Below are 27,066 nucleotides of genomic sequence, written 5' to 3'. Positions count from 1 at the left end.
ATACCAAATGGGGGAGGGGAGATAAAATAGAGGATGTTTTGTATCTAGGCTTATTCTGAGAAAATTATATTTTGAAATCACCAAAAATAGCCGAATGCTCAGCAATTGTGGGGCTGCTTTGGCGTTTCAAAGCCTGGATTATCTCAGGGATGGCACTCTAATATTTATTCTAGAAACACAAAATGTTCAAAGAGGACTGATTATTTTAGCAGATTCTCAATACTAATATATTGTTGTTTACTTTTAACAGAGTCAAATTTTAATATTACCCTGTTTTGTTTTGTTTTGTTTTTTCATAGAAAATTTACACTTAAGAAAAAACTAGTCATGCTCCTATCTGGTCCCAGGTTGCTCTGATATTGTCTGTTGCCCTCTGTGAGGGATAAATGCCTGCCACACTCATGCAAAATGAGGTCATGAGCACATTACATTTCTAATGGAGCAACCTTAAAGAAACAGACCCCAGCACTATGGAAAACTGGACCTACCTGTGCCTGCACTGTGAACCCAAGAATACAAGGTCTCAGGTAGCCCAGGCTATGTAGTCATGTCACTTTCAACTTGCTTTGGGTTTGTTTGTGATTCAGGAAATCAAGCACAAATTTTAAATCTCAGAAGCTACCTGGAGAAGAAAAGAAAAGAAAAAAGGCATGTTGAGTTAAGCTGATGTGGAGGTCAGTGATATGGTAGGAAAGGAAACTTTGGAGAAAGGGTGGGGAGGCCTCAGGTACCAGACAAAGCAGTCTGGCCTTTCTATGTAGCTGAGAATGACTTTGAGCTCATGATTCTCCTTTTAACTCCCCAATTCTAGAATTATAGGGGTATGACACCATGCCTGGCTCAAAAGTTTTTGAAAGGGAAACTGAATAAATAAAAACCTTACTGAAAAAGTATACTATGACCATCAAAGTTGTCCTTCAGAAATTAGTAAGAAATAAAGTCTGAGATAAGTGAAAGCTGAAAGTCTTCATCACCACCAGACCCACTTGCAAGCAATGCTTATTTGGATTATAATACATCATGCTTCTTTTATTGTGTAATGACTTTATTCTAGGGATATGAGCTAGACCCACTTTTCAGCTCAAATTCACAAATTTAGTCCAACATGACCAAACAGATTATATTATTTAGGGGTATAGAATTAAAATCAAACCCAACTCTTGTGTTTGTCTTTTATCACAGACCATGTCACTTTCAACTTGCTTTGGGTTTGTTTGTGATTCAGGAAATCAAGCACAAATTTTAAATCTCAGAAGCTACCTGGAGAAAAAAAGAAAAGAAAAAAGGCATGTTGAGTTAAGCTGATGTGGAGGTCAGCCATGTGGTAGGAAAGGAAACTTTGGAGAAAGGGTGGGGAGGCCTCAGGTACCAGACAAAGCAGTCTGGCCAGCATGTGAAGAAAGAGAGAAGAAAAAGGACAAGTTGTACCTTTCTGAATCAGAGTTCAGAAAGATGAGCATATCCAACAGGACCTAATGGCAGCTTGTAGGGACTAGATTCTGCAAAGCATTTCTTTTGTTCAGCTGAGACTGGATCATTTTCTGCTTCCCTGTGGTGCCCCTAGCCAAATCTCTAACATCAGCTTTGACCCAGAGCTGAGCATGGCCCTCAGTTGTTTTTGTTTTTTTGTTTGTTTTACATTACAGTTATCTGAGCTGTTATTAATGGTACTGGCTGCACATAACTACCTGGCAGACAGCTATTCTATGGCCTTTTTATTTCTTAAGCTAGAATTAAATTTGCACCAAGAATCATTTGAAGTTCAGTGAAATTGTGGCTAACACTTTAAATTGCCTTGTGACTATTTTTAGCAATGGTATATAGAAGAGCCTTGATTGTTCTAGAAATAAAGCTTAAAGTTTGCTGTGAATTCAAGTAGTGGTAGTTCTAGTAAAGCTAGTTATTGCTGTGAATAGAACAAAATAGCAAACAACAAAGAAACCGTGTGGGAGGAAAACTGCCAGTGCCTTCATTTCCTTTCTGAAGGATAGGCAGACACAGTCCACTTCCCTCTGTCTGTTCTTCAAACATCTTCCTCCACTGCCTCTTCAACTCCCAGTGGATGGAGAAGAACTGCTTTTTAAGGCAAGAAGAGAGAGGCATTGGAGACGTGGGCCAGGCACATGCCACTGACTTCTACTTAAAGAAGATTTGCCCATTTTCTTTAAGGATGCTAATTTGTTCTCAAAAACTTTTGAAATTTTGTACAAGTACTTTGCTATTTACCTAGATAGCTGCTGACATTTTAATTTCATTACTTGGGAATTTATAACATGTTATCTGTGTGCACATCAAAATTGTGCAGTAGTTCCTTAGGGCTGATCCTCTTGTTGCCCGGCTTCCAAGGAGCATCTGGACCCAGCACAGCCTGCAGAACACAACACCATCCACTCCAGAGACTATAGGAAGTGGCTGCTTCTCCAAGATGGAAGTTCTGGTGGCGTGTGAGCTGATTTAGAACAGGAAATATGTTGAATCAGACATGCAAAGCTCATGGCCTAAGATAAGTTTTAATAAAGCAGACTTCCTTTCAGTCAAATTATTATTCTTATTCCATGCAAGATGCATTAAGAGGAATTGCTTTGGTGCATAGTCAGCCCGACCTAGCATTCTTTGTCATCTAATGAATCTCCAGTCCTGGTGAGAATACACTGCATCCAGAACAGTCAGTGCAGGGAACAGGTACCCCTGTTGGCAGAGCAGGAGAGAACATTTGGGGCTTAGTTTAGTATGTAAATACAGGTTTCATGGCAGAAAGTAGGCATTACTCAGGTAAAAGGAATGACATGGAATGGGGATGCAGGCATGGGCACATGTAGCACAGGGGTACAGGTGTGGTGAGGCTGGAGGGAACAGATGTGAGCATAGCACAGCACAGGGTGCAGAAGAAAATGGATAGCATATATGGAGATCCAAGTGCAAGCATGGCCTAGCACAGGCATATAGATGTGGGCGTGGCTGAGCACCAGCTCCTGCCCTCTCTACTTACTCCCTGAGGTACTCCCTTGGTGTCAGTTTGTGGCTTCTGGCCATCCTGGGGACAAAATAAACCTCCTCAATATGTTTCTGACAGAAGACATACACTCAATCCCCTGAAAACTCATACACAACCTGTAAATACTTTTACCATTATGTGTGCAATATCTTTTGATGGACTTTGATTCCCTGAAAATTTGTGGGTTTGATGCTCTTGTAGACCACATCCCTTAGATCTCTCCTGTGTGCCAGAGGATCAATGACTCTCATTGAACCTCGTCCCACTCTGGTACATCTGAAGATGAATGCTATGCAAAGACTTGAGAAAGAACCAGAAACAGGGAGGTTGAGATGGTGAGGGATGAGGATGGTGACAGAGGCAGTAAGGACAGAGGGAAAGAGAATTCTGAGCATCAGGAGTGAACAGAAGGGAGATCTGGCTACAACAAGGGATGGTCTGCAGCAGCTTGTCTATGATAAGACTCAGTGAGATGAGAACATCATGTGGATTACTTAACATCCTTGCTTTAAAATTCAGGCATATGGAGGATATGTTTCATTTTCAATATGATTTAATGTTGTTAATAAATAGAAATAGCATTGACAATTGTCATTATCTCTACATATGATGTGTTTTTTGGTTGGTTGGTTTTTGTGGGGAAAGGGTCTCATGGTGTAGCCCTGGCTGTCCTGGAACTCACTATTAAAACCAGGCTGACCTGATAGACATCTACCTGCATCTGTCTCATGAGTGCTGGGATTAAAGGCATGAGCTACCACATCCAGCTGTACATACGGTTTAAAGAGCTTTCCAGTCTTTTAAAAAGTTATTCTTTTCCAGTATTTAATGAAAGACCTTTGAAAATTCAAACAAACTCATAAACAGACTTTCCTCTCGCCCTGTGTAAAAGAGAAATGCCTTACTTGGTGTAGCTTTGTTCAGTCATGTTGTGTTATCTCTTCAGTGGCGGGGGAGACATTGAGTGAAAATGTGTGAGATTCCATTCAGCTTTATGATGCAGTCCTTCCTGCTTTAATGACAGCAATCTGTGCACATCCGTGTGGAGGAGAGGGAGATGCTGAATAGCTTCTGAAATTTCTCATTTATTGTCTGTGTTGACTTAATGAAAAGTGTGAACCAAACTTTCCACATACTTCAATCAAATCTATCATTAGAGGAAGTGGTGTTTGTGTTTCACATCACAGATCTCTTAAGGTACTTAAAATTGGTCATCAGCTTAGCTCACTGGTGTCTTATATTTTCCCATACCCACATACACTCATGACTATATACATATACACACAGACCCATACACATACAACATATACATAGCACAGACTGACACACATAGTCATGCACACGCATGTACATGAATACACATTCCACAAGCATGCACACAACACACACACTTTCATCACTGTTATCTTCCAGTCATACTAACATTGATAGGCACGCATACCAGAGCATACATATTTGGGCACATGTGCACAAACATATGCAGATATTGAATTACATGGTGTCAGTTCATGCAAATACAATGTCGATTAAAGACTGCTGTGAAGAAAGGTTGCTAAGATCCCCTTAACAATGTTGCTGCTTTTGCAACCCTGCAGCTGACCAGACAGAGATGTTGTTCATAGGAGATGCTGTACTGCAGGTCAGTACCTTAAACTTTAATCCTTAACTCTATTGCATCTTTAAATTTTAAACTTATTCCAATCAGTCATTATCCTCAAAATTCTTCATTTGTCATTGTTCAGGTGAATGGCATTAATGTAGAAAATGCAACCCATGAAGAAGTGGTAAGTCTTACATGGGGGGAGGGCTCTATTTTTTTGTGTTACTTTCTTCTAAATATTTTTTTCTATTAGCCTACATGTATCTGAAGGTGTTCATAGACACAGTCTTAGAATTGGAAAGGAGCGCTTGAGTTACCTAATTACAGCACACCAGGGACCTTCAGGTCATCACAAGCACTGAAGAAAACACATCAGACTTTTTTGAATTTTAAATTTAAGGGCACAGAAATCCAGGAAGCATTTGACTTACTGCATTGCCTAGAGGGTCACATCAAGTCATAAAGCAGAATTTGCCAGGCATCCCTCAAGGTCTTTCTAGTGCCACATAGACCCTCACTGCACAATAGTCTTCAGTTTGACACATTGGCTCACCCCAGCATCTTAGTGTGTAAAATGTATAATGTGGAGGGGTCAGCTGACAGGCATGTTTGGTGGTTGCTTAAGATGATGTGAGTCAAAGGTATTTGTAAGCAGTTCACCCCGAGAAAATGGACTCAGATCATGTTGGGTTAAAAGGACAAAGAAGGATGAAAGAGAAACCTCATCTTGAAGCATCAAGTTTAAAGTTTGGGCAGAGAGAGAACCCACAGTGCAGCCATTCAGAGAACCTGGTGCCATGGAGCCTGTGTAATAAGGGCCCTTGTTGCCTTGCCTGTGAGAGAGGGAGCACATATGGAGATACCATTAAAGTTGGATCTTGAGAAACAAGGTGGAGGAGGAGGGGAGGGAGGTACTGACAGAGCAGGCCACGTTTACAGGGGCTGAGCAGGAATAAGATGTGAGAATAGAGCAAGGAGGAGACTTACTGAAACAAGAGGCAGGCATGAGATTGGAGGAGACCCCCTAAGGGTCCCTTTCAGGTCTCATTCTGTGTTGCAGTAAAACTTAGATAGGCTTTTAATTAGTTAGCATTCCCTAATGGGCATTTTTTTTTCATTCATCCTTTCACTCATCAGTGCTTTTTTGGTAAGTCAACTCTATTCTAGATTAAAGTAAAGTCCCCTCACTGCCCAGAGCTGAATTCACATGAAACCAGATGAGTAGAGTGATTTGTACGCAAATGAAGACCTGCTCAGCACAAGCAACTAATTTATTTATTAATTCCTCACTCAGGGCATATATATTGCTGTTACCTGTTCACCAGGCTAGAGCAGAGTCACAAATGGACAGACATGTTTCTTGGTCTCTAGAGATGTACAGTTGGGCATTAGAATCAGCTATGGGAAGCAAACTCATTACTGGCTTTCCAGACTTAGTAATGAATACTACTGTTTGTCTTCTGCAAAGTATGATTTTTTTAATGGTAAGAAGACATATTATAATTGAAAAAAAGGCTATGCATTTTTTAACACTAGCAGTATTGTAAATAAAATTAAAAGTATTTACCCAAAAAACAATTTCTTGAGTAAATGCCATATAGATTTTATAAATGTTGTTATACCCTAAAAGTATTTAACACTAATATACTTTTATCAAATGTTATGTCTACATTATTTTGTGATACAAAATAAATTAGAGGAGCACTGTTAATTATATATGTAATCTTAATTTGCCAGGATCATAAATTTCATAGATATGTTCCATTTGTAAAAGACCTCATATATTGCAGAGTTTTACCCCCTCAATCTTATAGTAAACTCTAGTTTTAGTTCTTAAAGGAAAAGTACCAGTTATGCTCAGAGAAAAGAGTCTTTCTAACATAACTCTATCTGCAAGGTGAATCTTAGTCTACTGATTTGAAAAATCTATGAATTGAGGTTGGCAAAAGTTTTAAACATATAAATATATGATTTAATAGTTTCTCTTTTTAGCACAACTGTGGGCTTCTGTTATAGTGCTGTATAGTATTATAGAAGCTGTGGGAGACAGCAAGTTGTCCATATTCTCATTGTACAGATTCTGAGCTGTGTGGCCACTCAGAGAAAGAAAATAGATGGTTGTTATCATCCAGGCTTACATCCATTTTAAAGCATTTGTGTTACATATGTTACACAGTTTTTTTTTATTCATCAACTCAAAATAAATTTTAAAGAATTATAATAAAATGAGCTGATGTTTTCTTGAAGAATGTAAATAGAAGAAAATAAGTAATAAAAATTAAACCAGACGTTATTGAAATGGAACACAGGAAATGGTGAGAAAATTTGAAGAAAAAAAAAAAGAAGGAAGCTTGTGCACAGGAACTGTCAATCACACAGCCATGTTTCTCACCATTACTCCGGCTGTAATCAAGATAACTGGATGCTTTAAATATCTTACAACTGCTTAGGGAGACTTGGATCTAGATACAGATCCTTCGAGGCAGCTACTAACACAGAAAAGACTTCATTTCAGTCACAACTATTATGGCTGCTACACAGTTAACAACTTCAGGAGACTCTGCTTAAGTCATGGCTACTTTAGATACCCTGCCATGGCTATTTGATTTAGCCATAACAGTTTCCAAAGACCCTGGGATAGCCCAGTCACACTACATACACATTGCTCCAGTGTTTTCCCCGTAGCTGTTCCCAGTCTGGGGGTGAAGAATCCCTCCCCAACTCATGACTGCTAATGGGCATGTGTGATTGACTGTATAAACAGTAATCCTCTCACCTCTCATGGTAGCAGTCCAACAGATCTCCCCTCTGTACACTGCCCCCCAGTGCTGTACTCTATCCCGACTGGAGTCTTGATGATGGGTAGGCTAAGCTGAGCTGATAACAGGAAGAAGAGACAGTGTTCAGGCTTCCAGCCCAGACATTCTAATAGCCCCTGGAGGGTGATTCCAGAAAGCTGGGATTTGGAATTTGGAGTGATGAGACTATAAACATTATGAAAGTGCTGAGAACACGAGAGATGGTAGAAAGGCCATCCCTAGCACTGGAAGATCTAGAGAGCACTAGGACTTACTTCCTCTGGCTGCCAAGGAATTGTAACCCTGAGTGTGGAGGACCCTGACACCCTGAGGTCCGACTTGGTTGAGCTTCTCTTTGTGTATCTGTGATTTCAATCTGAACCCCCAATTGATCGTTCACACTGCCCCTGTCACTGCAAGCATTACGCTGCTAGTCAGTGATGCATTTGATTCTACCAGAGACATGAGGAGAGGAGAAGACATGTAGATGATTGTTTTACTTGTGTGCAAGCATGATATATGTGCAACTGTGTATAGGCTATAGGTAGAACTTCCTCCTCAGATAAACCTTTTGAAAACCTTGAGATTCAACAGATTATATGCAATCCATTCTCATTATATAGGACACTGTCAGTGTCAGCTGAGGGTGGATGCTAACCATATCTGCAGAACCTGTCCTAGTGACACCAAGGTTAATATTTAATCGAACAACTAACTTGGTGTTGCCCAGCAGGATTGACTCACAAAATTAACCATTACAATCAGTTATGAACTGCCGTATTATGTGATGGTTGTGTTAAAATAAGCAAAGGGAAATGCCCACACTTAAAAATAGTCTCATCTTTGTTCAATTGACACAGTAAAGGACCTACTACTTTGAGATGTAAAGAAAATATGAAATTATTAAAAATATATATCCAAATATAAAAATGCCCAAATGGAGCTATTTCATGCCTGATAATAATGAATACTCCAAAGAATGTCTTCTTAGATAATTCAAATGCAATTGTCTAAGTACATGAGTAGACAGAAATTGTGTGATGCAAAGAAAATGAGAAGGTGGAAACTGCTTCAAAGTTTATAATTATTCACAGAAGTAAGACATTTGATTTTCCTGTGTCTAGAACTTGTTCATATTTTACTTATAATCTGTTTATAAGTAACTAAGTCAAGCAATAAAATTCATCTGATTGAAAGCAGCAAACCCTAGTGGATTCTAGAATTGTATCTATTTCCCAACACAAATGACTAATAATTCAGCATCACAGTAAAGCATGCTGCACCCAATGCCTGCAGCAGCTAACATGAAGTGGGTAGCTACTATAACAAGGACTTAGCTGTAGCATGCATATGGCTTCTAAATAGAGGCCTGTGTTTAAAATAAGCCAGGGTAAAAAAAAAAAATAAGCTAAGTGAATGCTAGAAACTAGGTATGAAAAGGTATAATCTTGGTTCTGATATGAAGTCACTCAAGGTGATTTTTTAATATATCTACTTATATAAATAAAACCAGGAAATTTTCACAGTTGTAGAGGATCTTGGAAGACAAAGTTTCTTTAACCAGTGGGAAGGCGTATTGTTGAATCCACAGGAAACCCAACTGAAAACACAGGGAAGGGCTGGTGTGTGATTGTTTTTTGTTTGTTTGTTTGTTTTGTTAAGAAAAACCTAAATGGACATCACCTCAGCCGTGACATTCCACAGAAATGTTTCCACCTGTCTGGTTGGTGAGCCAATGAGTGTATTGGGGTTGCTTAGAAAAAGGTGAGTGGCTCATGGGAAGCTGCATCGGCATCATTTAAGGCCCACCTCAGCATGGGCAATGATGCATAAAACAGATATGCCCAGCCTGCAGGCAGCTCCTCCAGAGAGGTTTCCTTCTCCCTTTGCTACTTTTGCAGCCTTGGAGAGAGGACTTGTGAATCTTGTCCCTTTCTGAACTTGCTGGGCCTTGGAAGTTTCCTTTGTTTCCTGAGAGCTTCCTTCTTGCCCCAAGAGAGAGTATTTTCCTTAAAGGGAATAGCTCCAAAACAGTGGGATCTGTGGAAGTGTACTTGAAAGTTAGGAAGCATCAGCCAGTCCAGAACTGGTAACACAAAGAGCAGCAACAGCCAACCCCACAGCGCAGAGCAGGCAGCAGGGTGTGCAAATCTTGGCAGGACTTCTTATTGGTGAGAAGGAAAGTAAATGTCTCTCTAGATAGACGGATGGATGCATGGATGGATAGATGGATGGATGTTAAATAAGATTTATTATATATAGCTGGGTATGTCAGTACATGCCTTTAGGTGAAATTTTGAGTTTCAAGCCAGGGCTACACAGATAAATCCTGTCTTGAAAACCTATAAATAAGTAAATAAATAAATAAATAGATTGATTAATCATAAAGAGTTAAATTAGAAAATTAGATTATGAAATATTAACTTTTACAGGTACATTGAAAACTATTGTTAAGAATGTAAAGTTAAGGGAGTTAGTAAAACAAACATCATACAAAACAAACAGAGATGTTTTCTGAACTCTGGCCAATCTCAAAATGAATATCAAAATGAACATAATGGAGCATTAAATAAAAATTAGATTGCTTTTCCCTGTATAAAAAATGGATTTCCCAATTTACTCAGAAGTTCAAAGCTGCCTCCTTCCTCCCTGCCAACAAATTGTACTCACATCACACTCACATTTGTGCATGACATGCACAGGCACAAACTTGTACACACACACACACACACACACACACACACACACACAAGCTGATGCATACTGCTCCTGTGCACTCCCATGATCACATGAAACTATTAAGATGATAGTTCCAAAATGTTAGTAATTTAAGGACAGGATGAGTTTTAGGGTAACAGACTCTTGGCTGAGAGCATTGGGTTCTCCTGTTTATGTCAATCAATTTCCACAGTTTGTGTTCTTTGGCCACAGTGGTGCAAATGGAGGATGTCTCAGCCCTAGACACTTTTTACTTGCTGCTGGGCTGGGCTGCAGGGAGATATCCACTTGACTGGAAGTTGGTATTTGAAGAAAGGGCTTTGATATGGGAAGTAGAGACTTTAAGTGTGTGTCTGGTTTTGAAAGCCAGAGCTTAGAAGTGAGTGTTTGGAAAGTGAGGTTTTCTAGGGTCAGGTGCCCAAGGACTTCTCCTTCAGGACGCAAGCATTCAGAAATCAGCATTAATAGCAGGGGTAGAAAGATGAGAAGATGGGTACTGGAACACACATGAAAAGACTGATGGAGAAGGAGCAGGGATCAGTCAGGTTGAAGGTATCTGGGAGGTCAACTTACATGAGCTGAGGTTTAGGAATTCTACCTTACTAGACTAGATATAGTGAGGAGATCTGAGAAGGGCAGACATGAGGAGGAATTAGAGGGCAAGCCAAATCTTAACAGCATTTTGCTGTGGACAGAAAAGTATAAATGCCACAGGTGTGCATGGAACACACCTTGGAGACTGTTTCTGTGGCACGAGGTATTTCAACATAGTGCTATTCAAGGGCGGGGGGAGCTCAGCATAGAATGGATGTGTTGAATAATGAAGTAAATGTAGTGCAGCTTTCAGAAGGCTGAAGAAAAGGCAGAGCCTCATGAGAGGGATAGGGAGACAGAGTAAAGCCTGACTCTAGGGTGGGAACACAGGCACATCCTTCATAAACATGGAATGAAGATCTCTATTTCAGCAGATGAGTGAAAAGGAGGGATGTAGTATTGGAGATGCTCAAAGAGAGGAAGGGGATGTCATCTTGGGAAAGAGGAGGGGCTAGATTCTGAAGTGTTTGTATTCCTGAGAGCTTAGACACTCACAGCCACTACTTCAGACCAGGACAAACCGGAGGCATTTTCTCTGGTTAGGTTATACAGCCTGGGTCACTTTGGTGTCTCAATTGAGATGGGGCAAAGATTGAATTTAAATCAATTTAAATTGGTGTGAAATCAGCTTGGAAAGTAGGATCACTTGGAGACTGTGTGGTCAGTTGACAGTGAGCATGCCCTTCATACACTCAGATGTGCAGGGTGAAGATGAGATGAGGCTCCATGAGCATGGCTCTACATTCAGCCGAAGTCCAAGCTGGCATGCTGCTCTCACCTCTACAAGGTTCTAACTCTTGGTTTCTGTGCTCAAAGACACTGACAACTCATATAGGAGAAATGCTCAAATTAAGTTCAATCCACCGGGCTCTGTCGTCAAGAATGTGATGTATTTACAAAGAAGTGAGCTAGGGTGCTTTCCACGGAGATTCCATGGAGCTTTGTCTCTTTGGGTGATAGACTCTTCCAGACCTTGTAGCAATTTGTCTTGCACTCAGGATGAAGAGAATGGTATCATGGATGCCCCTTTTGCCTCTTCTACAAATGTTGTAAACTCTCTTCAATGCTAGGGGTAAGAAACTTTCAGTTAGTCAGAATGTGAAATTTGTGGTAAATAAATGCACACATTCACACTTACATATACACATTTCCAGACATGGACTCTTGCTTATGCAATTATACCCTTGTACATATGCTTACACACTAATGCATATGTACACACATTTGGACATACCTATTTTTAAATTAATTTACCTGTTTCCCATATATTTTTCAATTGCTTTGTTCATACAAATTAGCTAAGAATACATGGAATATTTGAAGTAGTTTAAGCCACAAAAGAAAGCCTACCATAGGTTTTGCCAAGTCAACAAAATGATCCTTCTTTGAAATGTTTTTTTAATAAATATTTTATCTTATAATTAATTTAATTTTACTTATCAGCCACAGATTCCCCTGTCCTCCCTCCTCTCACCCCCCAGCCTTCCTCCCCAATCCACCCTCCATTCCCACTTCCTCCAAGGCAAGGTCTCCCCTGGGGATTCAGCCCAGCCTGGTAGATTCAGGTGAGGCAGGTCCAGTCCCCTCCTCCCTGCACCAAGGCTGACCCCATGGGAATACGAAGAAGCAGAGTGCTAGAGAGGTGCCCAGAAATTCACAAAGATACCTCCACTATAGACTAGTAGCAATGGTTGAGAGAGTGCCTGAGCTGACCTACTCTGGTAATCGGATGGCCGAACACCCTAACTGTCATGATAGAACTCTCATCCAGTGACTGGTGGAAGCAGATGCAGAGATCCATGGCCAAACCCCAGGTGGAGCTCCAGGAGTCCAACCAGCAAGAGAGAGGAGGGATTATATGAGCTGAAATGTTTTCACATTTCTATCATATAAACCGTTAAAACATATATAAAAAGAATTTTTAATCATAAAAGATAGCATGAACAATATTAAAACATTTCTTGTGTCAGAATTATGAGACACAGCTAGGTGATAACTCTGGGTAGAAAGGAGGTTTTAAACATCCAAGAAAGATTTTTTTAAAAAATCTATTTTCCACATCGGAGTTTTAAAGCAGGATTAACACAGGAATTTAAACAAGGAAGTGACAGAGATGGATGAGCAAGTTTATAAAAGGAAAAACATGAGGCACTGAGAGAAACACAGTTGATAACAGCAGTTGTTAGTGGGATTCCTGCTTTGAAGACACCAGGCAAAGCCTATGAACCAAGGGTCAGTGAGAAGACCCTAGTGACAGACCCACTCTGCAAACCTGAATCAGGAACATTCCTGAATCAGACACATGAGCCCCAGAAAAGCCAGAAAATCATGAGCATGTGATGTTTGTTTTAGGCAGAGAAGGCATTCTGCCAGAGTTCAGGGCATGTGTCCATTAATGTAAAAGTTGAGACAATGGTGTGAGTAATCTCATGGTGCATCACTCCTACGTGCCACAGGTATTGGTGGATCTAATTGTGTGGTCACGAGGCAAACGGCGACCAATGAATTTTTACAGATAAGGCCAAATTTCCCTTGAAATCAGAAACAGGACTTTTCTATGACTTTCTGGAAAGATAAAAACATCTTTACATTGGCCTGGAAGGTTGAGATAGGAATGGTGGTGAAAAGTATGCATTTCTTTCATTACATTTTAAATACGTTTGTATCCAAAATTGTGCAATGAGTCTTCTGAAACTGCCTCATGTCGACCCATACAGAGCACCCACTCACGTCCCCAGGCATCTGGGGGGCTCAACAGATCTGGGGTCCTAGAGTCCTTGCCTTGGGTCTCATCCATCCTTGCTTATAGGCAGAGTACTTGTGTCTGCTTGGAGGTGGGGCCCTTGGGAGGGGACCATAAGATCGTAAGAGTGCCTCTCTCCATGGTGACCATAAGATCACCAGAGTGCCTCCCTCCATGGGTGAACATACAGTTCTCCTGCTATAGGACAGTGAGTATGTCATGGGAATCAATCTTGCTAACATGCCAAGCTCAGACTGCCAACTCCAGCATGCAGACCTTGAGAAGGAAATTTGTGGTGTTTGCTGTAGGTCTGGACAATCTGAAAAGGCAGTTTTAGGTAATCACATGTAGGGAATGTCCTGGATGATATAGAAGTATAGAAAAATTAAGATATAGGATCCTTTCTAAGAAGGCTTACCTGTGAGGACATGACTAGAAATCAGAGATGAGAACAGCAGCCTGTACCAATGGGTCCAGAGAGATGTACATCCTACAGAGTGTCAGTGTCTCAGGTAACTCTCAAATGAGTTCTTGGAAAGCAGGAAAGATCTGCAAAGACTTTACTTTTCACTTATGTCTGGTTCTTCTGTGATGGTGAAGTGCTGTTCTCACCTTCTGAACAGGTGCATCTTCTGAGAAACGCTGGCGATGACGTTACCATCACTGTGGAGTATCTCAGGGAAGCACCCTCATTTCTGAAGCTCCCATTAGGTAAGTGGGAAGGGGAGAGGTGTTAGGGTGTTGTGGGATTCTCTTCCTTCCTACATTATTTATCCGCATATATTGGTACAGTGGGTATAAATTATCTCCCAAGCATATTCTCCGAGAGAAGACTGATTTAGACAGACAGAGGGGCACAACAGGATGCTAAGGCACTCCAGACATCATAATCAGAATCAACTCTGTGTCTTCCTTCACATGAACTCCCTCCTTTTGTGTTTATACACACACACACACACACACATACTCACACACACAGACACACATTAACATACATACATGCACATACTCATATACATACACTAACATACCCACATGTACACACCCAGTTAACTACTAATGCATATTCATGTGCATATATGTAGCTTGTATTCATAATATCCAGGTTGACCTCATATTAAGTATACAGTTCAGTCATGTTAATGTACACTTCAGAGTACCTACCATGATGAGGCAGAGCTTGTGATACACTGCTGTACTAGATCCAGGGAGACTGGTAAACATCAAGCTTAGAAAAGCACTTTACTGAGCATGGTTTGTGTCTTTAACTTATTCTCCATAGCTGAGCATTTAACAGAAGGTCCTGCCCTTATTTTGGATATCAGTGGGCTGACTCCTGGATGTTGTCTTCTGCTTCTAGGAAAGATCTGAAAGACAAGGCTCAGCATCTGTAGAGCTAACTTCCTGCAGCTGCAAGTACAGGGGCAGCTGATAGCAGCAGGAGCCTTCCTGGCCTGGGCCAGCCTTCCTTTCCTGTCCTGACTGACTCTTCTCTTCATCCTCTTCTCCCAAGAAAGGGTGGCTCCTTCTCCCTGGTCCATCCTGCATGCTCACCCTCCTTCTCTTCCATTGCTGTAACCCTGTTGTTAGCATCTCTCTTATTTAGTGTGTAACTGGCCTGGGTGCTGCTCCTGAGGCCTTGTCAGCTGTGGACTCTGGCCATGCACCCATTTCATGCTCTGTCAGAAGAGCCATTAGATTCAGACCTTCCTTCTATCCCCTTCTCCCTGGGACCTTTGAGCCTGTCATTTCCAAGTGACCACAGGGAGTAATTGTGATATTTACTTTTAGAGAAATTGGTGCCCTTTGTGCAGACTCATGGGTAAGAGTGGCTACTTGCCCTGGGTTCCTGGGGACCACATCTCTGTGAAATGGAGGAAGAGCTGTAGGTGACAAGTTCTTGAGGATCTGTGGATGGCATGGAAGAGTTTCATGTACAGATGGGAAGATCCCCATAGTAAGAAAAGTAGATATCAGAAACAGATTAAAGACTAGACGGAAGTGACAATTGTCACTGTGGAATTCATGAGGGATGCTAAGAATGCTCTCATGTGCACAGAGACAGGGATGTGGTGATGCCTGTGATCAATCACTCACAGATCCCAGGGGACTCCAACTCCCCTTGTTACCACACATCAGAATGAGTGCTCTTCTACAAGTCACTTAGTACATGAGGGGGTGATGCAAGACTCAGTATTCTATCAGTGCTACCAGGGAGGTTTGAAAGGGAAGAAATGAGGGTGTTAAATGAGGGGAGGAGAGAGAGATACACACAGAGAGAACAAGAACACAGTAGAGTGATAAAAGAAGAAAAATAAAAAATGAAGAGAGCTATACTTTTCAGCATTTTCTCTTCTTCACCAATTCTACCAATTCAGAGAGTAAAGTCAGGAGCTGGTCTTGGTAGTTGGGAAGATGAGTCAGGAAATAACGGTCCCTTGAATGTAGACAGAGGTTCTGTAACAGGGTGTAATGTGGAAGTGTGGCTAGCCGAGTGGGGTGCAGTAATGGCCATTCCCATTGCTACGGATGTGGTGGCATGTGGATCATCAGGTATAGAAAATGTCTGCCCTCTCTGAAATTCTGGGGTGGGGGGCAGGAAGGAAGTTTAAAGAAGAGGATTGTTTCTCAGTGCCCCATGGCTATAACAAACCCTGAGGAGAATAGCCCTATGGAGGGTCTCTGGTTTGTCTGATCACAGTTGAAGAGATTTCAATTTATTGTCATTTGCTTTGGGCCTATGGGAGCCCTGCATACCACAGCAGGGATGTATGGTGGAGGCAGCTGCTTCCATTGCTGGTCAGGAAGCAATGATAGGGACAGAGAAGAAGGATGTAGGGTGCCCAGGGCACATCACCTGACTTCTTCCCACAAAGTGCCACTTCCTTTTCTTTTCCTTTTTTCTTTTTTGGCTAAGATTTTTTTTTTACAAAATAAAATATAGTAAGATAAAGAAAAAAAACTATCATATTGAAGTTGGACACAGTAACCCAATGGGAAAAGGAGTCCCAAGAGCAGACACAAAAGTCAGAGACCCACTTGTTCACACGCTCCAGAGTCCCATAAAAATACTAAGCTAAAAGCTATAATGTGGAGGGCCCATGTAGGAGCTGTCTTGCTGCTCCAGTCCCTGTGAGCTCACATACACCCTGCTTAGTTGATTTAGTGGGGCTTTGTTCTTCTGTGTCCTCCATCCCTCTGGCTCTTACACTCTTCTGGCCTCCTCTCCCATGGGTTCCACAAGCTCTGAGGAAGGGGGTTATTTGATGGATACTTCCTATTTAGACTCACTCTGTGTGAGTGTCACTTCCTAACAGATCCTCTGCCTACCAGTAGAGCCACAGGCTGAGACCAGGCCGTTTAGTACATGGCTTTTGAAGCACATGTATCCAAAGGATCCACATGAGGATGGTGGAAATTTCTTAATTGGAAGTGATGGGAGTTTTTAAGGCTGTATACAAGGGAGGCTGTACCCAAGCCAGCCCCGCACAGCACTGTTCCCCAGGATATAGAAGATTGGTAGTAGTGCTAAACATGTGTTTCCATCTTGTTCTTGCACAAGTAAAACCTCGTGCATGGCAGCCTACCTCCAGGTGAGTGTCTTCCGCCTCCTGCATGAGCCTAACTCTGTGTTCTGAGTGTGCCTTTGTACTGAGATTGGAAGTGAGGGATAGTTATAGCCTGGCCCAATGGGCAGCATGAAAGACGGAGACAACAGGATGCTTGCACAGCTTTCCCTGCTTCCCATCAGAGGTCAGTAACGTTTCTGGATAAGGAGAGAGGGTGAATGTTTGGTGGCTGCTAACACTGGTGTAATGGGAGCAGTAGAACTGACAGCCACAAGGATTTCAACATCTGTTTCTTGAAAAGGAAAGGTCACCATGGCTCTGAAGCTGCCATTTCCCTCAAAAGAGCTCTTGAAGCCCAGGAACTGTAAAGTAACTTCCTTTCACAGGCTTGACTGGAATCTGAGGGTTTGGCGCTCATACCTTTTGGTTATCTAGGAAGTCTTGTGGACTCTCCTGCTGAGGGCCTGTGCAGAGCTCAGCCATTGTGGCTAGCTCCACCCTGAACTCCTCTGAGCCCCATTGCTCAGGGGCAGTGTAGACTCCAGAGATAGATGCTGAGCTCTCCATTAATTCTATAAATGTCCATTCGTCTTTTATTTGGTTCTTTACAACCTAAAACAGTTAAATCTTTAGTATCTATAAAAATTTAAACACAAGGGCCATAATCATTCCATCAATCCATGCAAAATGGTCTCTGGTGAGTACATGTCACTGAGGGAAAATTGCTTCTGCCTGCGTAGATTCTGTTGGGTTGCTTGTTTGTCTGAAGCAACATCTGTCCCACAGAGGTGATTGCTGATGTAGAAAAACATACCAATAGTAAATAAAATGTCCATTTTAGCATTTCTTAAATCGATATTAATGGGAACATAAATACCCAGTGAGACTGAGTCAACAGACCTGTGCATTTTTTTTTCTTTCAGAATCTCAGACACTTGGTGATTTTATACAGATAGACTTTGCACATTGTAGTATTTCACTATGTTATACACCATCACCACTGATTAAATTTCTTGACATTCTACTGCTCAAAGGAGGTCCTCCACAAGCTACCAGGCAGCCCCTGATTCCCTCCCCCAGCCACTCAAAGTCACTGCTTTCTGCCTCTGGATTTGCCTTTTCTGGAAATGTGTATCAATGCATTCATACAATTTGTGACCTTGGCTTGCTGTTCCTTCCACTTACCATGATGCTTTCAAAGTTCATTGGTGAGGTAGCATGCATCTGCTACAGCTGCATAACTCTGCTTTATATGGTTGTAGGGCATTGCTCCATCCACTCTTTAGCTAATGAACACTTGTTTCTATTTCTGGGCTGTTATGAATATGCTGCTGCAAACATTCATCAACAGGCTTTGTTTGGACATCTTTGTTAAGTCTCTACCTAGAGAAGAGAATTCTGGGTCCTACGATAATGCCATGTTTAGCTTAGAGCGTCTTCCAGAGTGCTTCCCTCTGTGGCTCTGCTGCTTGAAGTTTAGTGAAGTAGTCATAGGACTTTGGACAGATTATAGTTCAGTCTTTGAAGAAAAGAGTTTTATAACTACTGATTTATGCATTTTTCTTTGCTTTTTTAGAACAATTCTTTATGTAATTAATAATTGCTAATACTTTGTTAGGGTGATAGCTTAGTCAATAAAGTGCTTGTCTTGAAAACATCCTCCAGGACCTACATTAAAAACAGCCATGTGTTAAGAGACACAGTTATGATCTCAGTTCAGGAAAAGCAGAGAAGTGTGTCTTCCTGGGCCTCCCTAGTCTACTTAATGGACTTCAAGCAGGTAAGAGGCCTCAATTAAAAATCCAAGGTGTATGATACCTGAGGAAGGACAAATGAAGTTGTCCTCTGACTTCAACATGCATGTGCACACATGTGCATGTGCCTCTCCACACATATACACCTACTCATAAATGAACATGTTCCCCCTACACACACACACACACACACATACACACACACACACACACACACACACACACACACACACACACACACACACCACAATTACTAACACTGACCAGATTTGGAAAATGGATGTTCTGGTGGTAAGCAAAACAATATAGGAAGTATTCAAATTTTTCTTTGGGGATACAGAAGGAAAGCTGATAGTCAATGAGAAATTAATAGGAGTCCAATGTCTACAAAAGACTATCAATTTTAAATTTCTCCGCTTACTACACATTGCTTCTTCAGACGTGTTTATGGTGACATTTATCATGTGTCACTCAGAGCAACAGCATTACCTAGGGGGTTTTAGGCAGTTCAAAATGTTTTCATCTTTCTTGCAAATAATGACAAGTTGATTCTGGATATAAATGAAAGACTTTGGAAAGAGTTGCATGGACTGTCCTAAAGTGTACATGGAAATGCTATAAAAAAAAAAACTGTGCTAATGTAAAAATAGCACTCTGTAATGGAAAGTAACAAAAGCCTAGACCGGGATAGATTCCACTGGGCAACAACTGTATCTATCTGGGGTAGTAAATGAGCAGAGAAATATTCACTTGTCAGTTTGTGTAAATAAAGGCAAAGAGTTCTTGTGTCTCCCAGCACACGTAGGAATACGGTGAAGTGCTTCGTAGTACTTGTCCTAATAGATGTGACATGGGTGGGAACGGGCACTGACTTGCTGGGCTGTGCATGATGGGAGGTGCAGAGGTAGACTGGAAATTAGCAGTCAGCCTCGGAGCCTTCTGGTCACTAGGCACCCCATGTCCATATGCACTGAGGAGGGCTGACAGTTCACTACAGTCCTGGGAATGAGATGAGATGATCCAGTGCTGACATGCAGGATGGTGCCCACCCAGTTCTCGGTTCCTCTCTCAATGCCTTTTCTTGCAAGTGGCTGGTGGGGAGAGGGCCTGCCTTCCTGTTTCATTCTCTTGATAGCATTACAGCCTCACCATGATTGCAGCTTGTCAGTGATAAGCCTACCACTGTGCCATCCGCGGCACTTCTGCTTGCTTTCCAAGGCTCAGAAGGCCTAATCTCAGGGCTGTCTCTCTCCTACACAAGAGGGTTTCCTATGTGCTTCCAGATGTGCAGATTCTCTGGGAATCTGGTCATCAGGCGGTGGTGCTCAACCATCTGTCTTTATGAGACATCACAAAAAAATGGAAGAACTGACACACAGGATCTGCCTGCACTTCTTGTTTGTGCAGGAAATAATGGGGCCAGGGGTAATCACAGAAAACTCTTTTTCTTAGAGTTGCCCTCAGGACCTGAGTGAATGGCCTGAAGCCTTGGGAATGGCCCCAAGCTTCCCTTTAACAATTCTTAATGAAACTAATAGTTTAACTTGATTATTGAACTTGTGTGAAAGCTGATTGCAGGGTTGTTCTTAAAGGGATTTGCAGTTACTGGGCACCTGTTGTCTCTGGACTGGGTCAAATGTGCTAACCTGAGAAAACCTTTTTAAGTCAGATCATCTCCCATAACAGTGAAGACACTTAGCTACCAAAAGACACAGTAGGAAAATCTATCTGTCACCCAATCTGTAAAATAGTAATGGTTATGATTGATACACATGCCACATTGATTTTTTGCTTTTTATACAAGCAAACCCACTGCATTTGTACACAATACACAAATGGATTTTAACTCAGTTTGTCATAGATTATGATGGTGGTGGTGGTGTGACTGATGCAGGGCTACCCCTTCTGCATTGCCTACATTCTCATACTGCCTGTCTGCAGCAATGAGAGACCCAAATGTCATCCACCCATCAGCAACTCTGAGGGAATATGCCATAGTAATGGAGTGGGATGAGAGACTGCAAGGGCACGTAACCCTATTGTAGACACAGCCCTGCTCTGCATCCCGATAGTGCGTTATAACATGACAGGCAAGAGATTGCACTAGGAGCACTGGTGGTTCTGGGAAAGGAGGGAAAACCTCTGGCTAATCAATAGACCTGAGAGTCATCCCCAACTCAGTTCCACATCCCTGAGAGGGGCCTAGCAATGGACGGCTGGCTCTCGTTGTGTGCTTAGCTATGTTGCAGTCATATAGTCACACATGATGTAGTTGACAACTACGTCTGGAATGAATGCCTCTCATTTTGTTTCAGGGTCCCCGGGGCCATCCAGTGACCACAGCAGCAGAGCCTCATCGCCTCTCTTTGACAGTGGCCTGCACCTCAATGGACACTGCAGCCACACAGTAAGCACGTGCAATCCCCTGACCTCATCACTTGGGAACCTCAATCCCAAGGGCCCTGGGTTGAGGAGAAAACTGCAGAGGCACATGCAGATGTTCTGGAAGAAACAATGAAAACAGGAATTAGTCAGTTCCATTGAAATTTACTCCCATGTGGGGTCTTTGTCCTTATACCCACTAAGACACATTCAACCAGTAGTTCATAACTGCATGGAAAGCAAACATTAGTCTTCATTTTGAGGTAGAATTCAAAGTAACCTCTGGGTTTCAGGCAGCCTTATCAAGAGGGTCTCAAGTTGTTTTTAGGAGATTTCTAGAAGACTCACATGAAAGGAGAACAGTGAGGATTTATCCCCAAATTCATGGGAAACATCAAGGAAACATGAGCACTGTACATTTGCCATGAGGCTTAATCCTGTGCCTCACCCCCCTATCCTAAGACCCTACAAATGAGTGCAACCACCAGTGCTTGCTACTCTGGGCCTGCCTCCTAATGATCAGCCTCTCTCTGGGTAGGTGGGCTTATTATTCACAGAGACTTTAGTCAGAAGTAGAACCTTAGCATTCCACAATAAGTTTTAAAGTATATTTTATAATAGATCTTTTCCCACCCTCACATTCAGGTAGAACTCAGGGGAAAAGATTCATGTTTGTTCATTTAATTACATGGTACCATAATTTCTTGCTTTAGCAGTTTAAATAGATTTTAATAATTTAAAGTTTGGCTTCTGTAACTAACAAAGAATAGGCAACATACTCACAAGTCACATCTCCCTGTCTTGGGACCATAGACAAACAGCATCCTAATTTTCACAGCCACCACTTGATTTTAAAAATTAGTTTTGAGCCAGGCACAACAGCACACCTATTTGTCCCACCTACTCAGGAAGCAGAGGCTTCAGTTGAGCTTGGGAGTTGGAAGTCAGTCTGGGTAACATATTGGCAGTCATGAGACAAGTCAGAGAAAAGCAAATGGTTCTAGTGACTGTTGTCCTGTGTTACCCTAGATACAGGAGTCATTGATGCACTGGGACACTCACAGAGTCAGTTCTGTATTTCCATCACAGTGAAGAGTCATTTGTCTACTCTCACAGTAGAAAGTCCATTACTGTCTGCAGAGCACTTGCCCTTGGACTACACTTTGGTGTTTGTGAACTTTGCTCTGTGAGAAATAACCTGAGATAGACATCTTAGTCCTGCTTCCTGCAAGATGCACCCAAAGGTAGAGAAGATACCCAGCTAGGAACATGCTCCCTGTATGGGAAGACATGGTTGATTACCATTTGGAGACACTGGATCACAAGAGCAGGGAAGAAGTGAGCTATGGTTGACAGTGGCGTGATTATTACATTTAACAAGACAATAAAATCAAGAGGTGAATAATTACTGTTGTAAAATTTACCATAACATAGTCACTAAAGCTGAGAGAAAAATGACAAGATTGACAGAGTGATGGCATGCCTCTCCCCTGAAATGAAGCAGGGAATCTCTGTTTTCAAAATAAGAAATATGTAAGATCTGCTATGAATAGTTCTTAAAGGGGGCTCTAGTGCTTCAGTCAAAATAACCTATCATCTCCGACATCAAGTAGTTACCTTAAATTACATACTGACAGCAATCTTCATTACCTGGTTATTAAAACGTGCTTCCTTTAAAAAAAAAGTTTCTCCTGAACTGGGGAAGTGAGTACAAACTTTTAAGTCTAGCTGATGCTCATCTCTCACTCTTATACCTCTGCATCCTGAAAATTATTTGTTTGGGAGTCTCTTTTTGAAGAGTTTGAAGTTCAAAGGTCCATATTATATTTGAGCTGAGATCCAACCTGAAATATGGCTATACTTTATCTATATTTAGATCTTACTGAAAAAATACTTTTCTCATACTACATTAGAATCTGGATTTGTTTTATTTTTAAACAAATGTAGATGATGTATATCTTTTTCCCCATAAAATGAGACCTATTTATAACAGCCACATAGACAATTATATTCTAAGCAATTTTATTAGTTACTTCTCTCTGCACTGTGACAAAATACCTCAGAGAAGTAACTCCAAGAAGAGAAGATTTATTTGGCTCACAGTTTCAAAGGAATTTCAGCTCATCATGACGGGAAGGCATGGAAGAGTTTGTGATAGCTGAGCATGTGGTGGAGGCTCCTTACACCATAACAGAGCAAGAGCAGAGACTGCAGGCCAGAGCCTGGAATGCAGGCTCTTTAAAGTCTCTAAAGACTTCATTAGTGACCCTCTTACCCAGCAAGACCCCATCTCCTAAAGATTCCAGATCCTTCATAATAGTCCACAGGCTAGGGGCTCAGCATTTAAAGTAGAAGCCTATAGCAGACATTTCATATTCAACCTACAGCATCAATTCACATTTAAAACTACTGTAATTTTTACTTAAGGCCCATATTTTAATAAGGTAAGGATCATTTCCAAAATCTGTGTTGTTTGGAGGAATAGAGTGCAGATGTCCAGATAAATCTGCTGAGCAGAAGGTACATTCTGGCTGCCCTTTCACAGCCGTTCTCTGCATTTTGAGTGTCCTCCAGGTATCAGAGGTGGAGACGGCTCCCTTTAACTCCCAGAGCTTCCTGTTTTCTCATCTCTGTTGTGAATACATGGGTGCAATTATGTTTGAATTGATTCCAATTCCTCCAGCTGTTAAAATCACCTTCAATACCACTCTCCAGCTTGTTTCCTGTTCTGCATGGTTTTCCCCAGATAATAATGGGTACTGGGATGGTTTGGAGTGTGTGTGTGTGTGTGTGTGTGTGTGTGTGTGTGTGTGTGTGTGTGTGTGTGTGTTGGGGGAGGGGGCTATCTGACATGGTGGTTCAGAATGAAATTGTATTTCTTGACTCAGAATATTTTGGCCTAGCTGTTCTCTGTCCTGTTGTGCCTCTCCAAAAGGAAAAAATCACAAACTCACTGTTCACAGGAATGCAGGGAATAACTATCAGACTTACCTCTCCTGTATCCTCACTCCTGAAAAGGAAGAGAGGAGGAGTAGGGTTCTTGCCCTGCATTGGAGGTTTGTGCTTGCTCTCTGTCTTGAAGCCTAGGTGTCCTGAAGCACTGTTTGCTAACTCAGCAGCCTGCTGTTATCCAGCACAGCTTAGGGTCTGTGCACTGTTCTTTGGCAGAACTGCCATGGCATGAGTGGGCAGCTTCTGTGCCAAGCAATTTTCTGTGCTGGCCCATGTAAAGTAACCCTTCATGGAGGCTGGGGGCAGTGCCCAACTAGGAGAGGCCTGTACTATGAGGAGACTGCTCAGGGCTAATGTTTAGGAGCAGAAGCCAAGGGGTAAAGAGCTGGGGCTCATCTCTTGAGGACCCCAAAGAGAACGGATGCAGAATATTTTTTATTACGTGAACAGAGTGTACTTTAAATGTTGGTGAATTGTGACAAGCACTCTGTGCTAGTTGCCATTGGAGAGCTGCTGTGGAGTTGTCTTGGGTTTATGGAAGTTCCTGACCAGTATAAAAAGCAAGGACTTAAGCTTATTTTACACACTGCATTTAGAAGTGGGCTTCAGTTACCTTTTATTGTTTAGATATGAAGTGTTCCTCAAAACAGTCACATGTTTGAGGAAGGTCCCCTGATGCTGTATCCAGTCAATCAAAGGTGGTTTGATCATTACCTGATAAATGAATTAGTCTGCTGATGGAGTCATAATTTGGTGATATTATTGGGAAGTGTTGGAAGCCCTGAGGTGAAGGCTGGTTGAAAGTGGTAGCCATGGCTGTGAAAGGTGTATTTTGTCCTGGCTCCTTCCTGTTGCACCCTCAGCTTTCAGGATGCCCTGAGGTCAGCAGCTTTCTCCCATGTTCTGGTTTGAATGTGAAATAACCCTGACATACTCAGTGTTTGAGTACTTGGTCCCCAGATGGTGGCATTGTTTGGAGCAGTTGTAGAGCCTTTTTTTTACATAGTTGGCCGACACAGGTCCATGGAGTTCTAGCCAGGTAACTGCTGGATGCAATGAGCCAGTCTGCTGTTCCAATGGCAAGCTGTGGTTGCCACCATGCTTTCTCCACCCCCGTGGACTGTGCTCTCAAACTGTGAACCAAAACAAATCTGCCCTCCTTTAAGCTGTCAGATATGATTCATAGTTATGAGGAAAATAACTGATATACAACACCACAGTCTTCCACGGTAGCATCTCAGCCCTCCATCAGACCCGCAGCGGTGGAGCCAACCATGAGCCATCAGCTCTGAAACAGCCAGAATAAATTGCTCCTTTTTCCTGGGTGTTTTATCACAGCAACAAAACAACTGACAGACCTCTCAACAGTGGGGAAGAAACCCCGAGCATTTTTGGTGCCTCCTTAGTCTTCAGCAGCGGAGCATAATAAGAATTTACTAAGGCAGGTAGAGGTAGCAGCAAATCCACCATTCACAGCATGTTTCCACTTCAGCATGGTTTACAGTTGAAACTCCTCTAAATACCTCTGAGGATATGAAAGCAAAACAATTCTGTGTCTTTATTAAGACCTTGACTTTGCAGTCACTCTATTTTGTTTTTCTGCAACTTTGGCTGCAGACTGCAAGTTTGGGGACTTTGGATGCTATTGGGACCTGGAACCACTCCTTCCAGGCTGTCCTACCACCATAGTCAAGGGGGTAAGCAGAGCCAGGTATCCAAGGAGCCAGGCATGAGGAGGGTCAGGTGTGCACAAAGCTTGGTGTCCACAGGACAAAGAATGTACAGAGCTAGGACTGACAGGACAGGAATCCTGACAGCCATCTCTCCCATGTCAGGAAATGTTTTCTGAGTTTTTCCAAATCTCGTAGAACAAGGTTGACCACGCTCTTCAATTTTTTTTTATCACCCATTATTCTCTCTTTGTCAGATGCTATAGCCTGGAAAGTTAGAAGTGGGTATAGCTGGAGTGGGCTGTGCACACATGAAGCGAAGCCAAGCCACGAGCTGCTGACAGTGCAGTGAGCATCTCCTCCGTGGCTTGCTGTGGGTTCCCAGCCAGACCTCAGACACTGTCATCTCCCACAGATATAAGATACAGCAGCAGTTAGGACTGCTCACAGAAATCTTTTGAAGAAATACTTTTCAGGTACTTATAAATGACAGTTCCCTGTAAGGAGAGCGTCGACCAAGTCGCTATGGGAATGGCACTAACCGCGCACATGGATAGTGTCTTACAGCTTTCACTTTCAATCAGGGCTTTCCTGGGGTCATCAACTTTTCTCTGCTCTGGTCAAATATTGCTCCTTTTATTATGTTTGTGTGGCTTTGTTCTCTAAAATCACATTACTAAGGGCTCATAGCCCCAGCAGGATTTGTGAAGATGGAAATTGCAAGCTGAGACCCACAGGCAGGTTTTGTCTGCTGAGCAGCCATTATTATTTTAAATTGAACATGAAGTGTCCACGCAGCTAGAGACAAACTCATCCTAGGTTTAGTGATTATTTATTGACCAAAGCATTCTTTTAAAACTGAAATTATTTGATGGTTACCTACAAACTCTGTAATGAGCTTCATGCAAGAAATACACACACCACACTAAAAACTGTGTTGGGACATTTTGTTTGTGTTCAAACTGACACTTTGCATGTTCTCTTCTTGGTAATGTCTACTAAGTAATGAATTTGTTATTGCATATTATGTCAGAATATCCATGATCCATACCTTTAGAAAGTCCTCAGGCATTTTTCTAGTGCTTTTGAAAATTGATTTCATAGAAATAAACATTACACAAAGACATTATGGAGTGTGAGTGCAGAGTGGTTTTTTTTTTCTTTACCAACATTTGAGCATGGCAGGGGTCATAAACTGTGCTCAGGTGAAATAAGGGCAAGACACGTTACTGGCAACGTACTAGATGTCACCTCGCTCCACCTGCTTGTTGTGGCTTTACCAGCCAGACCT

The 27,066-nt window shown here is 42.0% G+C and overlaps 1 protein-coding gene across 3 annotated transcripts in view; it reads left to right on the top strand.

Annotated features, from left to right (window-relative positions):
* Sntg2 (syntrophin gamma 2) overlaps window positions 1–27,066 on the top strand; it is a 199,746-nt gene that overhangs the window by 83,562 nt on the left and 89,118 nt on the right. For all 3 annotated transcript variants that reach the window (XM_076559662.1, XM_016008086.3, XM_006989783.3), the window contains exons 5-8: window positions 4,591–4,634; window positions 4,738–4,779; window positions 14,072–14,159; window positions 21,087–21,178. In XM_076559662.1, the coding sequence (XP_076415777.1) occupies window positions 4,591–4,634; window positions 4,738–4,779; window positions 14,072–14,159; window positions 21,087–21,178 (266 nt within the window). The remainder of the gene's footprint in view (window positions 1–4,590; window positions 4,635–4,737; window positions 4,780–14,071; window positions 14,160–21,086; window positions 21,179–27,066) is intronic.

Source organism: Peromyscus maniculatus, chromosome 22 (assembly GCF_049852395.1).
Source record: "Peromyscus maniculatus bairdii isolate BWxNUB_F1_BW_parent chromosome 22, HU_Pman_BW_mat_3.1, whole genome shotgun sequence".
NCBI classification, from domain to species: domain Eukaryota; kingdom Metazoa; phylum Chordata; class Mammalia; order Rodentia; family Cricetidae; genus Peromyscus; species Peromyscus maniculatus.
Note: the sequence above shows the minus strand (reverse complement) of the source record. Positions and strands in the feature narration are given on the sequence as shown.